This window comes from Amblyraja radiata, chromosome 10 (assembly GCF_010909765.2).
Source record: "Amblyraja radiata isolate CabotCenter1 chromosome 10, sAmbRad1.1.pri, whole genome shotgun sequence".
In the NCBI taxonomy this organism is placed as follows: Eukaryota; Metazoa; Chordata; class Chondrichthyes; order Rajiformes; family Rajidae; genus Amblyraja; species Amblyraja radiata.
The window spans coordinates 69,746,676-69,765,455 of record NC_045965.1 but is presented as its reverse complement, the minus strand read 5'-3'; the positions used below and the strand labels follow the sequence as shown (position 1 = coordinate 69,765,455).

Genomic DNA, 18,780 nt, shown 5'->3' with positions numbered 1-18,780 from the left:
CACACACTCTCGCACACACACAGGCACACACACGCACACTCTCACACACACACATCACCCACGTTCTCCAGGGGGGGGGGGGACGGGGGACGGGTAGGGGGGGAGGGGGGCACCGGACTGTGGAGGCGACGGGACACCGGGCCGGGCCGGTCCCACCACTAGCCCCAGGCTGCCCCAGCTTGGGGGAGCGACTCCGAGTCTTGCCGCCTCTCACACACACTCAGTGAATCCACAATCCAATCTCTGATGGATTACCAGACGAGAGATAGATGCAGCAGGGATATCATCTCCGCACGGCGCTGGCTGATTAAACATGGAACTGCAGATGCTGGTTCAAACTGAAGATAGACAAAGTGCTGGAGTAACTCAGCGGGACAGGCAGCATCCCTGGGGAAACGGAATAGGTGACTTTTCGATAGGAGACCCTTCCTCAGACGGAGAGTAAGGGGAGAGGGAAACAAGAGATATAGACGATGATGTGGAGAGATATAGAACAAATGAATGAAAAATATGTTAAAAAGTAACGATGAGAAAGGAAACAGGACATTGTTAGCTGTGGACTGTGGGCGAAAACGAGTTAGACAATGAGACCCAACAAGGCGACTTTGAAGCTGGTGCGACTTGGGTGGGGGGAGGATGGGGAGAGAGGGGATGCAGGCGTTACTTGAAGTTAGAGGAATTAATATTCATACCGCTGGGTCAGATTAAACCTCTCTCTGTCTCTCCGTGACACGCTGCTGTGTTTGGTCAAGTATGAAGGAGATGTGAAGATAGACACAAAATGCAGGAGTAGCTCAGCGGGACAGGCAGCATCTGTGGAGAGAAGGAATGGGTGACGTTCCGGGTCGAGACCCTTCTTCAGACTGATGTCAGAGGAGATATTGAATGGCGGTGCTGGCTCGAAGGGCCGAATGGCCTCCTCCTGCACCTATTTTTCTGTTTCTATGTTGGGGTAGTCCCTGCCTCAACTACCTCCTCTAGCAGCTAGCAGTTGTGTCCCAACAGTGGAGACGGTGAGAGACAACTGCGCTGATGCCGGTCCGGAGCGCGGTTTCCCCGGTGGTCACTCACTGGGGCCAAACAGACAGCAAGGAGAGGTCATTCTCCGTCGGCGCGGCCCGCGGGCCCTTCATGTGCGGTGGAGGCGGCGGCGGCGGCGGCTGAGATTAGCATTCACCCGGTGTAGGTTCAGTGATTTGTATTCAGACTAAACAACTGACTGAAGCTGTTCCTAATGTATCGGCACTGAGACAATTAGCAGGCAATAATTGGAGATTATTCAACCAATCTCTGTTTAATCAGGGCTGATATATTACTGGACATGCTGGAGCAGATTAACCCACAACTGATATATCACCGGGACATGTAGGCGATTGGATTACGGTCATCAGCAAATATTAACAGCAGAAGCGCCGACATCGCGTCTAATCAACAGAGTCACACACACGGTGTAGGGGGCGACGTGGAGACATCAGTCAGTGTCACCCCTCCCGCCTGTGGGCAGAGCACGTCCCCACCCTAGGGACACTACCCCCACCCCCCCCCCCCCAATCCCGGGGACAGACCCACTCTCACCCTGGTGCCGGGACCTGTCACCCCCCTGGGGTCATTGTACCGTGGGAATTGTCCACCACAGGCCGGGGGCGCCCCGCTGTTAGGGGGTCGCAACAAGGAGACCTTGCTGGGGGGAGGGGCGGTCCCGGGGGTCGGCGGGTGTGTGTGTGTGTGTGTGGGGGGGGGGGGGGGGGTGAGAGTGGAACGTCAGAGAGATGGACGGGTGTGGAAAAGGGACGGTCGCAAACGGATCGGTGGCGGTTAGAGACAGGGGGGAGGGGGACTGGAGGGATGACAGAGATGGGTGGAGAGGGGTGAGGGTGAAGTGTAATCCCCCCCCCCCCCACGCCGGATCCTCCTTTGATCTCCACCCCCCACTGGCTTCTCATGCAGATGAAGGTCAGTGAGACGGACAGGAAACAGGCCGTTCGGCCCACCTGCAGTGTGCCGCCCAACATGCCCCATCTACACTAGCCCAACCTGCCCGCATTTAGCCCATAGCCATCTAAACCGTTCGTGTCCATGTTCCTGTCCAAGTGCCCCCTTGATCAGTGGTTTCCCATATCTCACCCTCCCATATCTCGATGTCTCCCTCTCCCCTGACCCCTAGTCCGAACAAGGCTCTTGATACGAAACGTCACCCATTCCTTCTCTCCAGAGACGCTGCCTGCCCCGCCGAGTTACTCCAGCATTTTATGTTTGTCCAAGTGTTGTTATAGTCCCAGCCTCAACCACCTCTCCAGGTAACTCGTTCCGTACACCCGTCGGCCCTCTGTTTGGAAACGTTACCCCTCACGTTCCTATTAAATCTTTCCCCTCTCACCTGAATGCGGGCGGGCCCACTGAAGGCGAGCGGTCACTCTGAGATGTTGTGGGCGGTTCCCGGACCTTGGCTTTGCGCTGAGCCCACTCCACTGGGAATCCGCGGCCTTGAGGTCGGGGCGAGGGGGGAGGGGGTGATTTGTCCAACTGAACCGAGATGATGCTGATGGGAATGGGGGGGGGGGGGGGATTGCTGGGATTCGGGTCCATCAAGCCATACCGTGTACCTTCAATTGCCTAAACACATGCCCCCCCTCCCCCCCCCCCCCCCCCGTGCCCAAACCCACGCCCCCCTCCAGCACCTCGCGGCCCAGGTGAAGGATAAGACGCATGGCCTGCGTTGTAACGGCACAGCAAGATCCCATCAACACCAACGTGAAGACGATGAGGTTGGTCGAGCGAAGAGTATTAGACAATAGAAAATAGTTGCAGGAGGAGGCCATTCGGCCCTTTGGACCAGCACCGCCATTCAATGTGATCATGGCTGATCATCCCCAATCAGTTCCCCGTTCCTGCCTTCTCCCCATATCCCCTGACTCCGCTATCTTTATGGGGTAGTTGAGGCGGGTAGAATCACAATATGGAGACGGGCGCGCGGATTGGAAAGGTTTAGAGGGATATGGGACTGGCTCGGCTAGGCAAGTTTGGGTGGCATGGATCATTTGGGCCGAACGGCCTCTTCCACGTGTTCCACATTCAATCGCATTCGAGCCCGCACTGAGATGGAAGTCGGGACCACGGGCCGAGCCCAGTGGACAGAGGGTTTGGTTTAGTTTAGAGATACAGCGCGGAAACAGGCCCTTCGGCCCACCGAGTCCGCGACGACCAGCGATCGCCCCGGACACTCGCACTGTCCAACACGCACCAGGGTCAATTTACAGAAGCCAATTTACCGACAAACCCACATGTGGGAGGGAACCGGAGCGCCCGTAGAAAACCCACGCGGTCACACGGACAATGCTCATAGGTTCATAAGTGATAGGAGCAGAATTAGGCCATTCACCCCATCAAGTCTACTCCGCCATTCAATCATGGTTGATCTATCTCTCATTCCTAACCCCATTCTCCTGCCTTCTCCCCATAACCCCTGACACCCGCACTGATCATGAATCTATCTATCTCTGCCTTCAAAATATACATTTACTTGGCCTCCACAGTCGTCCGTGCAAACTCCACGAAGACAGCACCCGTAGTCAGGATCCCGAAGCCGGGTGTCTATGGCTGTGAGGCAGCAGCTCTACCCGCTGCGCCGCCTGAGCCTGGGTCGGGATGTGAACAGTAATAAACCAGCAGAGGGGCAGCTCATAAATCGGGCCTCTGATGGAACACAGATTGAGACTGAGATTAAAGAGCCGAGTGCAGGCAGGCTGAACCCAGGCGGTGATATTTCAACATTTAATCAGCTGAAATGTCGGTGATCGGGGCTCTGAGGATAATTCCTTCAAAGTGGAGAAGCATTTGCGACGAGTTGCCGAGACACATTGGAGAAACATTGTGCGGGATTGGTGTAAGTTGTAACGGATGTCCCGCAGGGGACAAGGGCGAGGCCATTATTATTAACACGTTCACAAGGTATTGACAGGAGTGGAGGGTCTGAGCTCCAGGGAGAGGCCAGGACTTTACTCCTTGGAGGGCAGGAGGCTGAGGGGTGAGTGGAGAGGCTGGGTCTGTTCTCCTTTGCGCGGAAGACATGTTACATATAACAGTACAACACAGGAACAGGCCCTTCGGCCCACAATGTCTGTGCCGAACATGATGCCAAGATCAACTGATATCTGACTACACGTGATCTATCTCCCATCCATTCCCTACATATCCATGTGCTTCTCTCAAAGTCTTAAACACCGCGGTGGTGCAGCGGGTAGAGCTGCTGCCTCACAGCGCCAGAGACCCGGGTTCCATCCTGACCACGGGTGCTGTCTGTACGGAGTTTGCACGTTCTCCCCGTGACCTGCGTGGGTTTTCTCCGGGTGCTCCAGTTTCCTCCCACACTCCAAAGACGTGCAGGTTTGTAGATTAATTGGCTGGCTTGGTGTAAATGTAAATTGTCCCCAGTGTGTGTAGGATAGTGTTAGTGTGTATGGGTCGCGGATAACCCACCCCCCCCCACCCCCCCCCCCACCCCCCCCCCCGCCTTCCTCCCCCCATACCCTCTCGTTGATCTACGCCACCCACCAACGTGCACCGATGCATCACCGACCACTTCTCGGCTTTAAATTCCATCTGCCAATACTCATCCATAAACCCACCATTAATCTCCTTCTGTAATCTAGACTGCACTAGGAACACCAAGAACACCAATCATCTTGTCAACAGTGACTCCACCAATCATTAACGGTAGATGTCGGTTCCTGCTTCAGAGGCCTAAGAAGGGTCTCGCTACAAAACGTCACCTATCCATGTTCTCCACAGATGCTGACTGACCCGCTGAGTTACTCCAGCACTCTGTGAAACGTCACCTATCCATGTTCTCCACAGATGCTGCCTGACCCGCTGAGTTACTCCAGCACTGTGTGAAACGTCACCTATCCATGTTCTCCACAGATGCTGCCTGACCCACTGAGTTACTCCAGCACTCTGTGAAACGTCACCTATCCATGTTCTCCACAGATGCTGCCTGACCCACTGAGTTACTCCAGCACTCTGTGAAACGTCACCTATCCATGTTCTCCACAGATGCTGCCTGACCCGCTGAGTTACTCCAGCACTTTGTGTCTATAACCATATAACATATAACCATATAACAATTACAGCACGGAAACAGGCCATCTCGGCCCTACAAGTCCGTGCCGAACAACTCTTTTCCCTTAGTCCCACCTGCCTGCACTCATTCCATAACCCTCCATTCCCTTCTCATCCATATGCCTATCCAATTTATTTTTAAATGATACCAACGAACCTGCCTCCACCACTTCCACTGGAAGCTCATTCCACACCGCTACCACTCTCTGAGTAAAGAAGTTTCCCCTCATGTTACCCTTAAACTTCTGTCCCTTAATTCTGAAGTAATGTCCTCTTGTTTGAATCTTCCCTTTTCTCAAAGGGAAAAGCTGATCCACATCAACTCTGTCTATCCCTCTCATCATTTTAAAGACCTCTATCATGTCCCCCCTTAACCTTCTGCGCTCCAGAGAATAAAGACCTAACTTATTCAACCTTTCTCTGTAACTTAGTTGTTGAAACCCAGGCAACATTCTAGTAAAACTCCTCTATACTCTCTCTATTTTGTTGACATCCTTCCTATAATTGGGCGACCAAAATTGTACACCATACTCCAGAATTGGTCTCACCAATGCCTTGTACAATTTTAACATTACATCCCAGTCTGTCTTTAACAAACAGCCGCGTTCATAAATTCATAAATGATGGGAGCAGAATTAGGCCATTCGGCCCATCAAGTCTACTCCGCCATTCAATCATGACTGATCAAGGGGTCCTGCAGATCTGGAGAGGATGTTTCAGTGGGGGAGGTCACAAGTTATACTAGAATTAGGCCATTCGGCCCATCGGGTCTACTCCACCATTCAATCATGGCTGATCTATCTCTCCCTCCTAACCCCATTCTCCTGCCTTCTCCCCATAACCCCTGACACCCGCACTTATCAAGAATCTATCTATCTCTGCCTTAAAAATATCCACTGACTTGTGGCCTCCTCAGCCGTCTGTGGCAATGAAGCAGGAACCGACATTTCCTTCTCTCCAGAGATGTTGCCTGTCCCGCTGAGTTACTCCTGCATTTTGTGTCTACGTTCCATGCAAAACAGCCTTGTTTAGAATGGATGTCAAGGGTTATGGGGAGACGGCAGAAAATGTGAATATGTGCAGAGATCAGCCGCGATTGATGGGCGGAGTGCACACGATGGGCCGAATGGCCTAATTCTACTATAATCTGTGAACTTGTGAATTCCACATTCACCACCCTCTGACAAAAGAAATTACAATTCAACTCCTTCCTAAAAGAATGTCCTTCAATTCTGAGGCTGTGCCCTCTGGTCCTAGACTCTCCCACTAGTGGAAACATCCTCTCCACATCCACTCTATCCAGGCCTTTCACTATTGGAGGTCCGAGCACCGAGCCTTACGCTACAACACTGGCCCAGAATACTTCCCACATCAGGGACAGTTTGGACCCAACTCTCCCCCTCGCTCCGGATCCCAGGAGCTGCGACATTTCCCGGAGATTCTGTCAAAGACATGAATAAGCATCAATTGAAGCTCACACGTGTTACTACTGAGGCGACGAGAATCTTTCATTTTAACTCCACGTTTATTGAATGAATGTAATTTTAATTCCAGCGGCCGCGGTGGGACTCGATCTCAGGCAATAATGTCGCTTCTCATTCCGTCTGGAGACGCTTCCAGCCATCGGCACCGCCCGGGGAGTAGAGGTCACTGGGAGATGTTTCTCTGTCAGATGTAACTTGGACCAGAAGAAGCCCGCGGTCTCTTCCTGTACTGAGAGCATGCAACCCCGTGGGAGGGGGCGGTGAGGGAGCCCCGCGCTGTGGGAGGGGCGGTGAGGGAGCGCTGTGCTGTGGGAGGGGCGGCACTGAGGGACCGCGCTGTGGGATCCTATCCCGGGCTGGGCTGGGCCGGGTGATTTCTACAGCAAACCACCCACCGCCCCGAAGAACAATTCCCGGAGTTCCGGATGAAACAAACAGCTCCGTCCAACAAGCCGCCGCCGGGGGCGGTTGGATGCGAATAAATGCCGGACTGTGGCTCCGGTGTCCGGGCTCCAGACTCTGGGCCCAGGCGGTGGGTCCGCGGAGACCAGAATCACCCGTCAACCCAGCCCGTGGCCCCGGGCTAGAGGGGGCCCAGCGCCCTACACCCTCGACCCCGGGCTAGAGGGGGCCCAGCGCCCTACACCATCGACCCCGGGCTAGAGGGGGCCCAGCGCCCTACACCCTCGACCCCGGGCTAGAGGGGGCCCGCCCCTGCACTCCCTAGACCCGGCTCTCCGCTGCCCCCACCCTGGGCAGTCAGACGCCGGGAGGGGAGGGGGGGGGAGGGGGGGGGGGGTTGTAGACCGGCGCTGGGTAGTTGAGCGATGGTTGGCGCCGACATTGTGTGTCCCTCTCTCCACAGCCGCTGCCCGACGCCATGACCGTCCCAGCGTTTGTGCCGCCGCGTTTCAGAAGTGGCCGGATCATTGAATCGGTGTGAATCGGGCGCCAGCCTGGGTCCTGAGGTCAAATCTCCCGCGGATCTCACGGGAAACAGGTGACCTTCCGATGCCGTCGCTGCTCATGATCCAGCAGTGCGTGGGTGAGGGGGGGGGGGGGGCTGCTCCGGGAGGGGGTGTCTGCCACTCCACGAAGATCCGAGGTTTGGATGGGATAGGTTCCAGGAGATTACAGAATGGCCGGCCGCTGCGCCCATCCCCGCCTCTCCTCGGCTGCGGCCGCCCCGGGCCGGGCCTGGTCTCGGGGGCCGGTTCCCTCGCGTCTTTCCCGGGGGGGCTGGGGGGGGGGAGGGGGGAGAGTGAGGGAGGAAAAACCGGCGTTCCCCGCACCTCCCCCGCGGCTCCTGGAGCGCTCACATCGGCGATCGCCCGTTAGCGGCGGTCAGTAGCGCCGTCAGCGACAGTAACACCCGGTGAACGGGGGGGTCCCGGGGCGACTGCGATGAACAGCCGCCCGCTTCCTTCCCGCACGGTCCCTTCTCGCACAAGAGGCCGGTGTACGGAGCGGGGCAGCGGCAGCGGCCGTTATCCTGGCAAATCCCGCCGTTCTCACATCGCCGCAGGAGATTGTCACACACGCCCGCTGCAAGAGACGGGAGACACGGGTCAGCTGCCCGGGAAATCTGCATCACACCTTCCCTCCCATCCCCTCCCTCTCTTCCCGTCCCCTCCCCTTCCATCCACCCCCTCTCTTCCCGTCCCCTCCCCTCCCATCCCCCTCCCCTCCTATCCCCTCCCCTTCCCTCCCCTCCTATCGCCCCTCCCCCCATCCCCCTCTCATCCCCCTCCTCCAATCCCCCCTCTCCCCTCCCCTCCCCTTCCCCCCTCCCCACTTAACTCCCAGAGTGACTCCACAAAGCTGGAGTAACTCAGCTGGTCAGGCAGCATCTGTGGAGAACATGGATAGGTGACGTTTCACAGAGTGCTGGAGTAACTCAGAGGGTCAGGCAGCATCTGTGGAGAACATGGATAGGTGACGTTTCACAAAGTGCTGGAGTAACTCAGCGGGTCAGGCAGCATGTGTGGAGTATATTTCGGTGACGTTTCGGGTCGAGACCCTTGTTCAGTCCACTCCACGCCGGCGCGGCCAGATATCGGGCCCGGGTCAAGGCGCGGGCGTGTGGAGAACTCGGGGCTGGAACAGCCTCACTAATGAGGATGTATGAAAATAATTGGAAAGAGAAACACTGGCGGTTACCAGAGCGAGTCTAACAGCTGGAACAAGTCCAGGGAAATTGAGAGCAATTAGCTGAACCGCAGAGTGGGGCTTGTGAGACAATGCTGAGTCAAACAGCTGCAACGTGGAGATCATATCCACGCGCAGTCAGCACTCAGTGCGGGGGGAGGGGGCAGCCTCCGGCATCCCGAGCTGGGGTGGGGGTAGCTTCCGGCATCCCGAGCGGGGGGGTGGAGTGGAGTGTGGGGGGTGGATGGGGAGGGTGGAGGAGAGAGGAGGGAGGGAAGGTGCAGAGTACCGGGGAGGGGCAGTGCGTGCAGGGGAGTGAGGGTGGAGGGGAGGGATGAGGGAGAGGTTGTGAGTGGAGGGGGGCAGAAGGGAGGGGTAGTGAGGGAGGGGGAGGGGCAGAGAGGGAGGGTCCGGGTTCGGGCTACATAGAAACATAGAAAATAGGTGCAGGAGTAGGCCATTCGGCCCTTCGAGCCATTCAATATGATCATGGCTGATCATCCAACTCAGTATCCCATCCCTGCCTTCTCTCCATACCCCCTGATCCCTTTAGCCACAAGGGCCATATCTACCTCCCTCTTAAATATAACCAATGAACTGGCCTCCACTACCTTCTGTGGCAGATAATTCCAGAGATTCACCACTCTCTGTGTGAAAAATGTTTTTCCCATCTCGGTCCTAAAAGATTTCCCCCTTATCCTTAAACTGTGACCCCTTGTTGTGACATACCCCGACATCCCCTGTGCCAGTGGAACCCGGGCAGGCACTGGTCACATTTGGGCCCCGCGGCGCCCTCCTTGCAGTCACAATGACCCGTGTTGTTGCAGCCGCGGTGCAGCGAGCCGTCCAGGTGACAATCGCAGTCTGCAGAGACAACACAGCACACACACACTGCACTCCGCCGTCCGCAGCGTCGGGGAGGCAGTGAGGGGAGAGTGGAGGGGGGGCGGTCGGTGGGGGCGGGGGAGGGGGGTGGTTGAGCCGCAACAGATTCGTCCCCCTCCCCTCTGCCGAGTGACCCCCCCCCCCTCCCCCCCGCCCCCCCCCCCCCCCACTCCCTGAATCATTTTTCCCGCAGCCTGCCTGATGCCTCCCCGGGCAACTCTGCAGGGAGGTCGCACAGGGGAACAGGGTGGGTCATCAGCAGATTGGAAGCGGGGAAAGGATGTGAAGGGACCGTGCGAGGCCGTGGACACAGTTTGAGGGAGACAGGCAGGTTTGGTGAAGACGGGGGGAGGGGGGGGGGGGGGAGTGTCCACATGAGGTCTACAAGAATGATCCCAGGAATGAGTGCGTTAACATTCGATGAGCGTTTTACGGCGCTGGGCCTGTTGGCGCCGGAGTTTAGAAGAATGAGGGGGGGGAGGGCTCATTAAAACATACAACGTAGTGAAAGGTCCGGATAGAGTGGATGTGGAGATGATGTGTAGAAGAGTCTAGGAATAGAGGTCACAGCCTCGGAATTAAAGGGCGCACCTTCAGAAAGATGTGGAGAAAGGTTTTTTGTCAGAGGGTGGTGAATCTGTGGAATCTATTGGCTCAGACGGCGGTGGAGTCAAGTCAGTGGATATATTTAAGGTGGAGGTTGACACTTTTGATTAGTACGGGTGTCAGGGGTTATGGGGAGAAGGCAGGAGAATGGGGTTAGGAGGGAGAGATAGCTCAGCCATGATTGAATGGCGGAGTAGACTCGATGGACCGAATGGCCTAATTCTGCTCCCATCCTAGGCAGAGGTCACTGAGGGCCGGGGTTGACCGGGGGGGTGGGGGTGGGGGGGGCGAGTGGACAGATGCCTGCACCCCTAGGCAGAGGTCACTGAGGGCCGGGGTGACCGGGGGGTGGGGGGGAGAGGGGGGGGTGGACAGATGCCTGCACCCCTAGGCAGAGGTCACTGAGGGCCGGGGTTGACCGGGGGGTGTCCAATGTTGAGCATCTATTTAACAGGAACATTCAAGAACATCCTGGCGATGACAGACCAGTGAGCCTAACACTTGTTGTAGATGAATTACAGGAGGGATTGTGCGGGATCAGGTGTACGTGCGGTTGGATGCACAGCAGCTGATGAGGGATTGTCAGCGCGCGGGAGATCACGTCCCGGGGATTTAATGAGTTTGTTGAAGTAACATGGAATAGGGCGAGGACGGTTCAGCAGAAGCTCTCCATGTGGTCAAACACAGACATAAAGTGCTGGAGTAACTCAGCGGGACAGGCAACATCTCTGGAGAGAAGGAATGGGTGACGTTTCGTATCGAGACCCTTCGTAATTTGAGGGAGGACATTCTTGCTATTGAGGGAGTGCAGCGTAGGTTCACCAGGTTAATTCCCGGGATGGAGGGACTGTCATCTGCTGAGAGAATGGAGCGACTGGGCTTGTATTCGCTGGAATTTAGAAGGATGAGAGGGTTTATTATCGAAACATAACATTCTTAATGGATTGGACAGGCTGGATGCAGGAAAAATGTTCCCGATGTTGGGGGAGTCCAGAACCAGGGGCCACAGTTTAAGAATAAGGGGTAGGTCATTTAGGGGTGAGGTGAGGAAAACCCTTTTTACCCAGAGAGTTGTGAATCTGTGGAATTCTCTGCCACAGAGGGCAGTGGAGGCCAATTCACTGGATGTATTCAAGAGAGAGTTAGATTTAGCTCTTCGGGCTAACGGAATCAAGGGATATGGGGAGAAGGCAGGAACGGGGTACTGATTGTGAATGATCAGCCATGATCACATTGAATGGCGGTGATGGCTCAAAGGGCCGAATGGCCTACTCCTGCACCTAATGCCTATGTTTCTATGTTTCTATGTTCTTCAGACTGAGAGTCAGGGGAGAGGGAGACACAGAGATATGGAAGAGTAAGGTGTGAAGACGAGAGATCAACAGGGACGCTGAGAAAGGAACGTGTAGAATAAATCATTGATAGCTGAGGGGAAGGTGACAACGAAGCAAACAAAGATAAAATATATTCAGGAGGACAGTCGGACGTCGGAGAACTAAGGGGATGGGAGAGGGATGGAGAGAGAGGGAAAGTTACTTGAAGTTAGAGACGTCAATGTTCATACCGCTGGGTTGTAAACTGTCCAAGTGAAATATGAGTTGACGTTCCTGCAATTTGCGCAGAGTTGGGGTCAGGGTTAGTTGTCCATATGGCCTTCAGCTGGACCTTTGATAGGATGTCGGTCATTGTGGGAGATTTAATTTGGGGGGATCCAGCAGAGGGTGATGGTGGAAGGTTGCTTCACTGACTGGGGGCCTGCGACTAGTCGTGTGCCCCAAGGGTTCGGTGCTGGGCCCGTTACTGTTGATGGTTCATATCAACAATTTGGTTGAAAATGTACAAAGCATAATTAGCAGGTTTTCAGGTGACATTGGAATATGTGGGATGGTCCAGGGCGAAGATGGGTATTAAATAGCTGTTGGAACATTGGTCTTCATCAGTCAGGGTATTGAGTATGGAAATCTGGGATGTTATGTTATAGCTGGACAAGACGTTAGTACAGTACAACTGCGCTTAGAATATTGTAGGTAGACAAAAATGCTGGAGAAACTCAGCGAGACAGGCAGCATCTATGGAGCGAATGAATGGGTGATGTTTCGGGTCGAGACCCTCCTTCAGACTGAGAATATTGTGTTTAGTTTTGATCAACCTGTTATAGAAAAGATGCCAGGAACATTGAAAGAGTACCGAGAAGATTTACGAGGATGTTGCCAGGACTCGAGAGCCCGAGTTACAGGGTCTAAGGTGTCGCCTGCACCCGGACTTGGGCGGGGGTCGTTCCCACCGGTTGGGGATGGAGGGGAAGAGGGGGGCGGCGAGGGCGGACAATGCAGCGGGACTGACCTAGAAGGGGGGGGGGGGGGGGGGAGCGGCGAGGACGGGCTGTGCAGCGGGACTGACCTAGACAGACGTGGTGGTGATCCGGTGGGACGGCGGGGTTGCGATACGAGCCGAGGCGGCAGAACTGGCAGTGATGGCCTCTCGTGTTGTGCTTACAGCCCACGCAAATGGCGGCGTTGAGCAGCTCAAGGTAACTGCAGCGGCTCGAGTGGCCGAGGCACTGACAGGCTGACAGGAAAGGACAGAGAGAGTAGACCGGGGTGGGGGCAAGTGGGGCGGAGACGTGTCGCAGACGGGTAGCATGCCACAGCAAGGGGGAGCGGGGAGCAGGGACAGGGGAGAGATAGGGAGGGGATGAGGGGAGGGAGGGCAGAGGGTGAGGGAGGAGAGGGGAGACTGCGCGGCGGGGTGTCAGGAGTTTCATCTCGTTGGGTGGAGTCACTGAGGAAGGGTCAGGAGGTCGGATTTCCTCTGATGACCAGTTGCCGGAGTGAAGGTTACTCGCGGTCAGTGGGAGGGGGGGGGGGGGGTGAGGGTCACTCCGGGTCAGTCGGTGGCGGTCAGACGGAGAGGGATGAGTGACAATTGTTATATAATCGGACATGTCCGTCCCCACAGTTGGGGGATTGTGCCACACGCCTGCTCACGCTCACACGCCTGCTCACACTCACACGCCTGCTCACACTCACACCCCGCTCACACGCAGCTGCTCAACTCTTCTGCGCCCACACAAACCGCGCTCACACCCAATTGCACCAACTTCGACCTTGCCTGCACTTACCTGTTCACCACTCCCTGCGCACACTCACACTCTGCTCACACGTATAGTCCGCTCACACGCGACCGTTCACACCCACCTGGTCACACCCATCTGCTCGCACTCATAACACCGTTCACACTTAGATTGGGATTTTTTTAAAGAGCAACAGAATACGGGGAGAAAAGGTGAGGTACGAAGGTCAGCTAGTCAAGAATATAAAGAACGATGGTAAGCGTTTCTTTAAGTATGTGAAGAGGAAAAAAATAGTTAAGACAATGGTGGGTCCCTTGAAGACAGAAACAGGTGAATTTATTATGAGGGACAAGGAAATGGCAGACGAGTTGTGCAGGTACTTTGGTTCTGTCTTCGCTAAGGAAGACACCAACAATGTCCCAGAAGTACAAGGGTGACGGAGGAACTGAAGGAAATTCACATTAGTCAGGAAATGGTGTTGGATAGACTGATAAATCCCCAGGGCCTGATGGTCTGCATCCCAGGGTACTCAAGGAGGTGGCTCAAGAATTCGTGGATGCATTGGTGATCGTTTCCCAATGTTCTTTTGATTCTGGATCAGTTCCTGTGGATTGGAGGGAAGGTAATGTTATCCCACTTTTTAAGAAAGGAGGGAGAGGGAAAGCAGGGAAATATAGACCAGTTAGCCTGACACCGGTGGTGGGGGAGATGCTGGCATGCTTGACAAATCTTCTGGAATTTTTTGAGGATGTAACAGGTAAAATGGACAAGGGAGAGCCAGTGGATGTAGTATACCTGGACTTTCAGAAAGCCTTTGATAAGGTCCCACACATGAGATTAGTGGGCAAAATTAGAGCACATGGCATTGGGGGTAGGGTGCTGACATGGATAGAAAAATGGTTGGCAGACAGGAAACAAAGAGTAGGGATTAACGGGTCCCTTTCAGAATGGCAGGCAGTGACTAGTGGGGTACCGCAAGGCTCGGTGCTGGGACCGCAGCTGTTTACAATATAGATTAATGATTGAAAATAATGGAATTAAAAGTAACATTAGCAAATTTGCAGATGACACAAAGCTAGGTGGCAGTGTGAACTGTGACGAGGATGCTATGAGGATGCAGAGTGAATTGGACAGGTTGAGTGAGTGCGCAGATGTATGGCAGATGCAGTATAATATGAATAAATGTGAGGTTATCCACTTTGGTGGCAAAAACAGGAAGGCAGATTACTATCTAAATGGTGTCAAGTTGGGGAAAGGGGAAGTACAACGGGATCTGGGGGGTCCTTGTACATCAGTCTATGAAAGTAAGCATGCAGGTACAGCCGGCAGTGAATAAAGCGAATGGCATGTTGGCCTTTATAACAAGAGGAGTTGAATATAGGAGCAAAGAGATCCTTCTGCAGTTGTACAGAGCCCTAGTGAGACCACACCTGGAGCATTGTGTGCAGTTTTGGTCTCCCAATTTGAGGAAGGACATTCTTGCTATTGAGGGAGTGCAGCGTAGGTTTACAAGGTTAATTCCCGGGATGGCGGGACTGTCAAAAATGCTGAGAGAATGGAGCGGCTGGGCTTGTACACTCTGGAGTTTAGAAGGATGAGAGGCTATCTCATTGAAACATATATGATTATTAAGGGTTTGGACACGCTAGCCACAGATTAAGAATAAGGAGTTGGCCATTTAGAACGGAGATGAGGAAATACTTTTTTCACCCAGAGTTGTGAGTCTGTGGAATTCTCTGCCTCAGTACACAATACTCCAGGCTGGCTCTCTGGATGTTTTCAAGAGAGAGCTAGATAGAGCTCTTAAAGATAGCGGAGTCAAGGGGATATTGGGGAGAAGGCAGGAACTGATTGTGGATGATCAACCATGATCACATTGAATGGCGGTGCTGGCTCGAAAGGCCGAATGGCCTCTACTCCTGCACTTATTGTCTATGTATCTATGTATGTATTCCGCGCGCACACCTGATCACACTGATGGACTGTTCACACCCGCCTCCTCCCTCTCACGGACTGTTCACACCCGCCTGCTCACACTCATAGACTGTTCACACCCGACTGCTCACACTCATGGACTGTTCACACCCGCCTGCTCACACTAAGACCGTAATCGCCGACTCACACCCAAACCATATTTACACACAAAATCTGCTCACACCGGCTGCGCGCACCCTGCTACTCACACTCATCAGGTCACACTCAGACTATTCTCACAATCAGATCGTACTCGCACTCATCCGTTCACACTCTCACAATGTAGCCGGTCAGCGCGGGAGGGGTGGGGGGATGTGGAATAGTTCCCGGGGAGAGTGAGCGACGGGCCGGCTCCTACTTACTGTTGACGGCGTCCGGGAGGCCTAAGGGAGGAAAGTAAGCGTGAGGTGAGAGAGGCGTCGGGCGCGGATCTCCACTACCGAGCACGCTAGTATAGCCGACCGGGCCGAGTGGCCTCCGAGCACCGTGGCACAGGCCCGGGTGAGACCGGGATAACCGCAGGAGGTCGGTGCCTACACGGGTCTGTCACGCACCCGACCCACAGCCCAGTCCCGCCGTCAGTTCCTGGTTTGGGCCGTCACCAGCGCGGGAGCCGGTCGCTTCAAATATCCCTCACCCAGAGGACGGTTCCCCCCCCCCCCCCCCCCCACCGCCCCGACCCTCCCCCCCACCGCCCCCCTCAGCCCCCACCCTCCCCGCCAGTCCTAACCCCACTCCCATCCTCGCCAGCACTACCCCCCCCACACTAGCTCACCCCTCCCGTCACCCACCCTCCCCGAAAGCCCTAGCCCCAACCCTACTCGCATGCCCCCACCACCTCTTCCCCCCTCACACACCCTCCCCCCTTCCGCTTGCCAGACACCCAAGATCTAGATGATCCGCGGACGCGGGCCAAGACTGGGGCATGGAACTTGGACAAGTGCGATGTGTTACGTTTTGCTTAGTTAAGCCACGGCGGGGATCGGCCCGGGGATGGGGGCGGGGGGGGGGGGGGGGGGGCGCGATGATCGGCCCGGGGTGGGGGGGGGGGGGGGGGGGGGGGGGGGGGGGGTGATTGAGGAGCGAGTGCCCGGTACTCACAGATGTTGGCCGTGCCCTTGGGGATGGGCAGGTAGGAGCCGGATCTCCACGGCCGGCCCCGGAACGCCTTCTTGCAGCGGCCGCAGTCTGGGCCAGTTGAGTTGTGTTCGCACTCGCAGCTCAGCTTGCCCTTGTCGAACACGCAGTTGTTGGCGTGAAGGTTGCACTTACAGCTGGCGAGACAAGACGGCCGGGTTTGGGGGGGGAGGGGGTGGTGAGTGAGAGCAGTTCCTGGCCGGAGCCCCCCCTCCCCTCTCACCCCCCCCCCCCCCCCCCCCCTCCCGCGCCGCTTCATCCTAATTTGAGGAAGGATATTCTTGCTATTGAGGGAGTGCAACGTAGGTTCACCAGGTTAATTCCCGGGATGGCGGGACTGTCATATGCTGAGAGAATTGAGCAGCTGGGCTTGTACACTCTGGAGTTTAGAAGGATGAGAGGGCTTCTTATTGAAACATATAAGATTATTAAGGGTTTGGACACACTAGAGGCAGGAAACATGTTTCCGATGTAGGGGGAGTCCAGAACCTGGGGCCACAGTTTAAGAGTAAGGGGAAAGCCATTTAGAACGGAGATGAGGAAACACTTTTTTTCTCACAGAGAGTGGTGAGTCCATGGAATTCTCTGCCTCAGAGAGCGGTGGAGGCAGGTTCTCTGGATATTTTGAAGAGAAAGCTAGATAGGGCTCTTAAGATAGTGGAGTCAGGAATTGATTGGACAGGAACTGATTGGGGATGATCAGCCATGATCACAGTGAATGGCGTTGCTGGCTCGAAGGGTCGAATGGCCTACTCCTGCATCTGTTGTCTATCGTCGTGACCCCGCTGTGAACCTGTGCCCCCGTCGTGATCCCACTGTGACCCTGTGACCCCGCCGTGCCCCCGCCATGGCCGCAGGCGGCCGTAGTCCTCACCGGCCGCGGATATCCAAGTTGGAGATGGCGTAGAAGTACTTGGAGAGGTTGTGCTGATTGACGCTGGTGGCGCCGGTGGCGGGCCGTAGCAGGCGGATGCGCAGGTCGGTCAGCGTGAAGAAGTCCCGCAGCTCCTTGGTGGTGTCCAGCTGTCCGTAGAGCGAGGCCATGTCCTTCAGGCGCGGGCCGCCGAACAGCGCGAAGCGTTCCTGGATCTCGAAGCGCACCATCTTGTCCAACTTCCACACGTAACCGCGGGAATATTCCTCGGTGCAGATGATGTCGAGCACGGCGGCTGGCTGCAGCTCTCCGGCCCTCCGCGGCTCCATGCCGAACGAGTTGAGGCAGTCAGCGGCGTAGAACTGGTAGGGCTGCCAGGAGCGCCCGTGGTCCAGAGACTTCTCCAGGATCATTTGCTCCGGCCGCCCGGACTCGAAGGTGATGACGATGTCCTCGGTCAGCTCGATGCTCTTGCCCCAGGACAGGGTGATGTTGACTAGTAGAGGCCGCGGGAATGTCCGCCATGACACACTCTGCCAGAAGGTGTTGGGAATCCGCCCATCGTCATCCACCATCAGCCCGGGCGGGTGCGCCAGCTCCGGCGTGTTGGCGTCACACTCGTTGTTGCACATGTACGGGTTCTCCTGGCAACCGACAGCACACGGAGTGAGACCCCCGCACCGTTGCATTAATCCCCGTCCCCCCCCCCCCCCCCCCACCGCACCAGAACGTTACACACCCCCGTCCCCCGCACCAGGACGTTACACACTACCCTCCCACCCCCCACCCCCACCGCACCAGACCGTTACACACTACCCCCCCCCCCTCCCATACCGCACCAGACCGTTACACTCCCCCGTTCCGTCCAGTCACACACTTACCTATGGCCCCATATCCCCCCCCCCCCCCGCACCGAACTAGCACCCACTCCCCCTCCCCAACACCCAACCATCATAGCTACATAAGTGATAGGAGCAGAATGAGGCCATTCGGCCCATCACTCCGGGACCCCCGGCCGGTCTCCCCCCCCCCCCCCCCCCCCCCCCCCACGCCGGATGCAAGCCCGGGGCCAGCGCCCCGCCAGCCCAGAGCCACCCCAGACATCTCCGGCCGCCCCCGGACAGGGGCGGGACACCCGAGAGGGGACGGGGCCGGCCCAGCAACAAGTCAACAGTACCCGCAACGCCGGAGACCCGGGTCCGACCCCGACCACGGACCAAACGCAGGCCTACATACACGTAGCAGCACACCTACCGAGAGTGTTTATTGCGAGTGACCTATGACCTGGGCATGCGCAGTCGGAATACCGAACTGGCTAATTGTAATAATGTATTGTCTTTCCGCTGACTGGTTAGCACACAGCAGATGCCTTTCACTGTACCTCGGTACACGGGACAATAAACTAGACTATTAAGTATGGAATAGTGCCTCTGGCACCTCTTGTTACCTGCACCTCCTGTGTGGATGTGACAATGTGTTTA

The 18,780-nt window shown here is 55.9% G+C and overlaps 1 protein-coding gene across 2 annotated transcripts; it reads right to left on the bottom strand.

The window, feature by feature from the left end:
- Nucleotides 1-7,269: 7,269 nt before the first annotated feature.
- On the bottom strand, nt 7,270-17,955 carry LOC116978087 (netrin-G1-like). Of its 2 annotated transcripts, XM_033029114.1 has the most exons (6): nt 17,300-17,955; nt 16,390-16,562; nt 15,651-15,671; nt 12,642-12,809; nt 9,480-9,614; nt 7,270-8,147 (listed from the first exon to the last, which is right to left on the bottom strand). In XM_033029114.1, the coding sequence occupies exons 1-6, from the start codon at nt 17,929-17,931 to the stop codon at nt 7,918-7,920; spliced, it is 1,359 nt and encodes a 452-aa protein (XP_032885005.1). In that variant the 5' UTR covers nt 17,932-17,955; the 3' UTR covers nt 7,270-7,917. The 2 variants fall into 2 exon arrangements, with proteins under 2 accessions (XP_032885005.1, XP_032885004.1); XM_033029113.1 differs by lacking the exon at nt 12,642-12,809 and having other exon boundaries at nt 7,272-8,147; nt 17,300-17,941.
- Nucleotides 17,956-18,780: the final 825 nt, after the last annotated feature.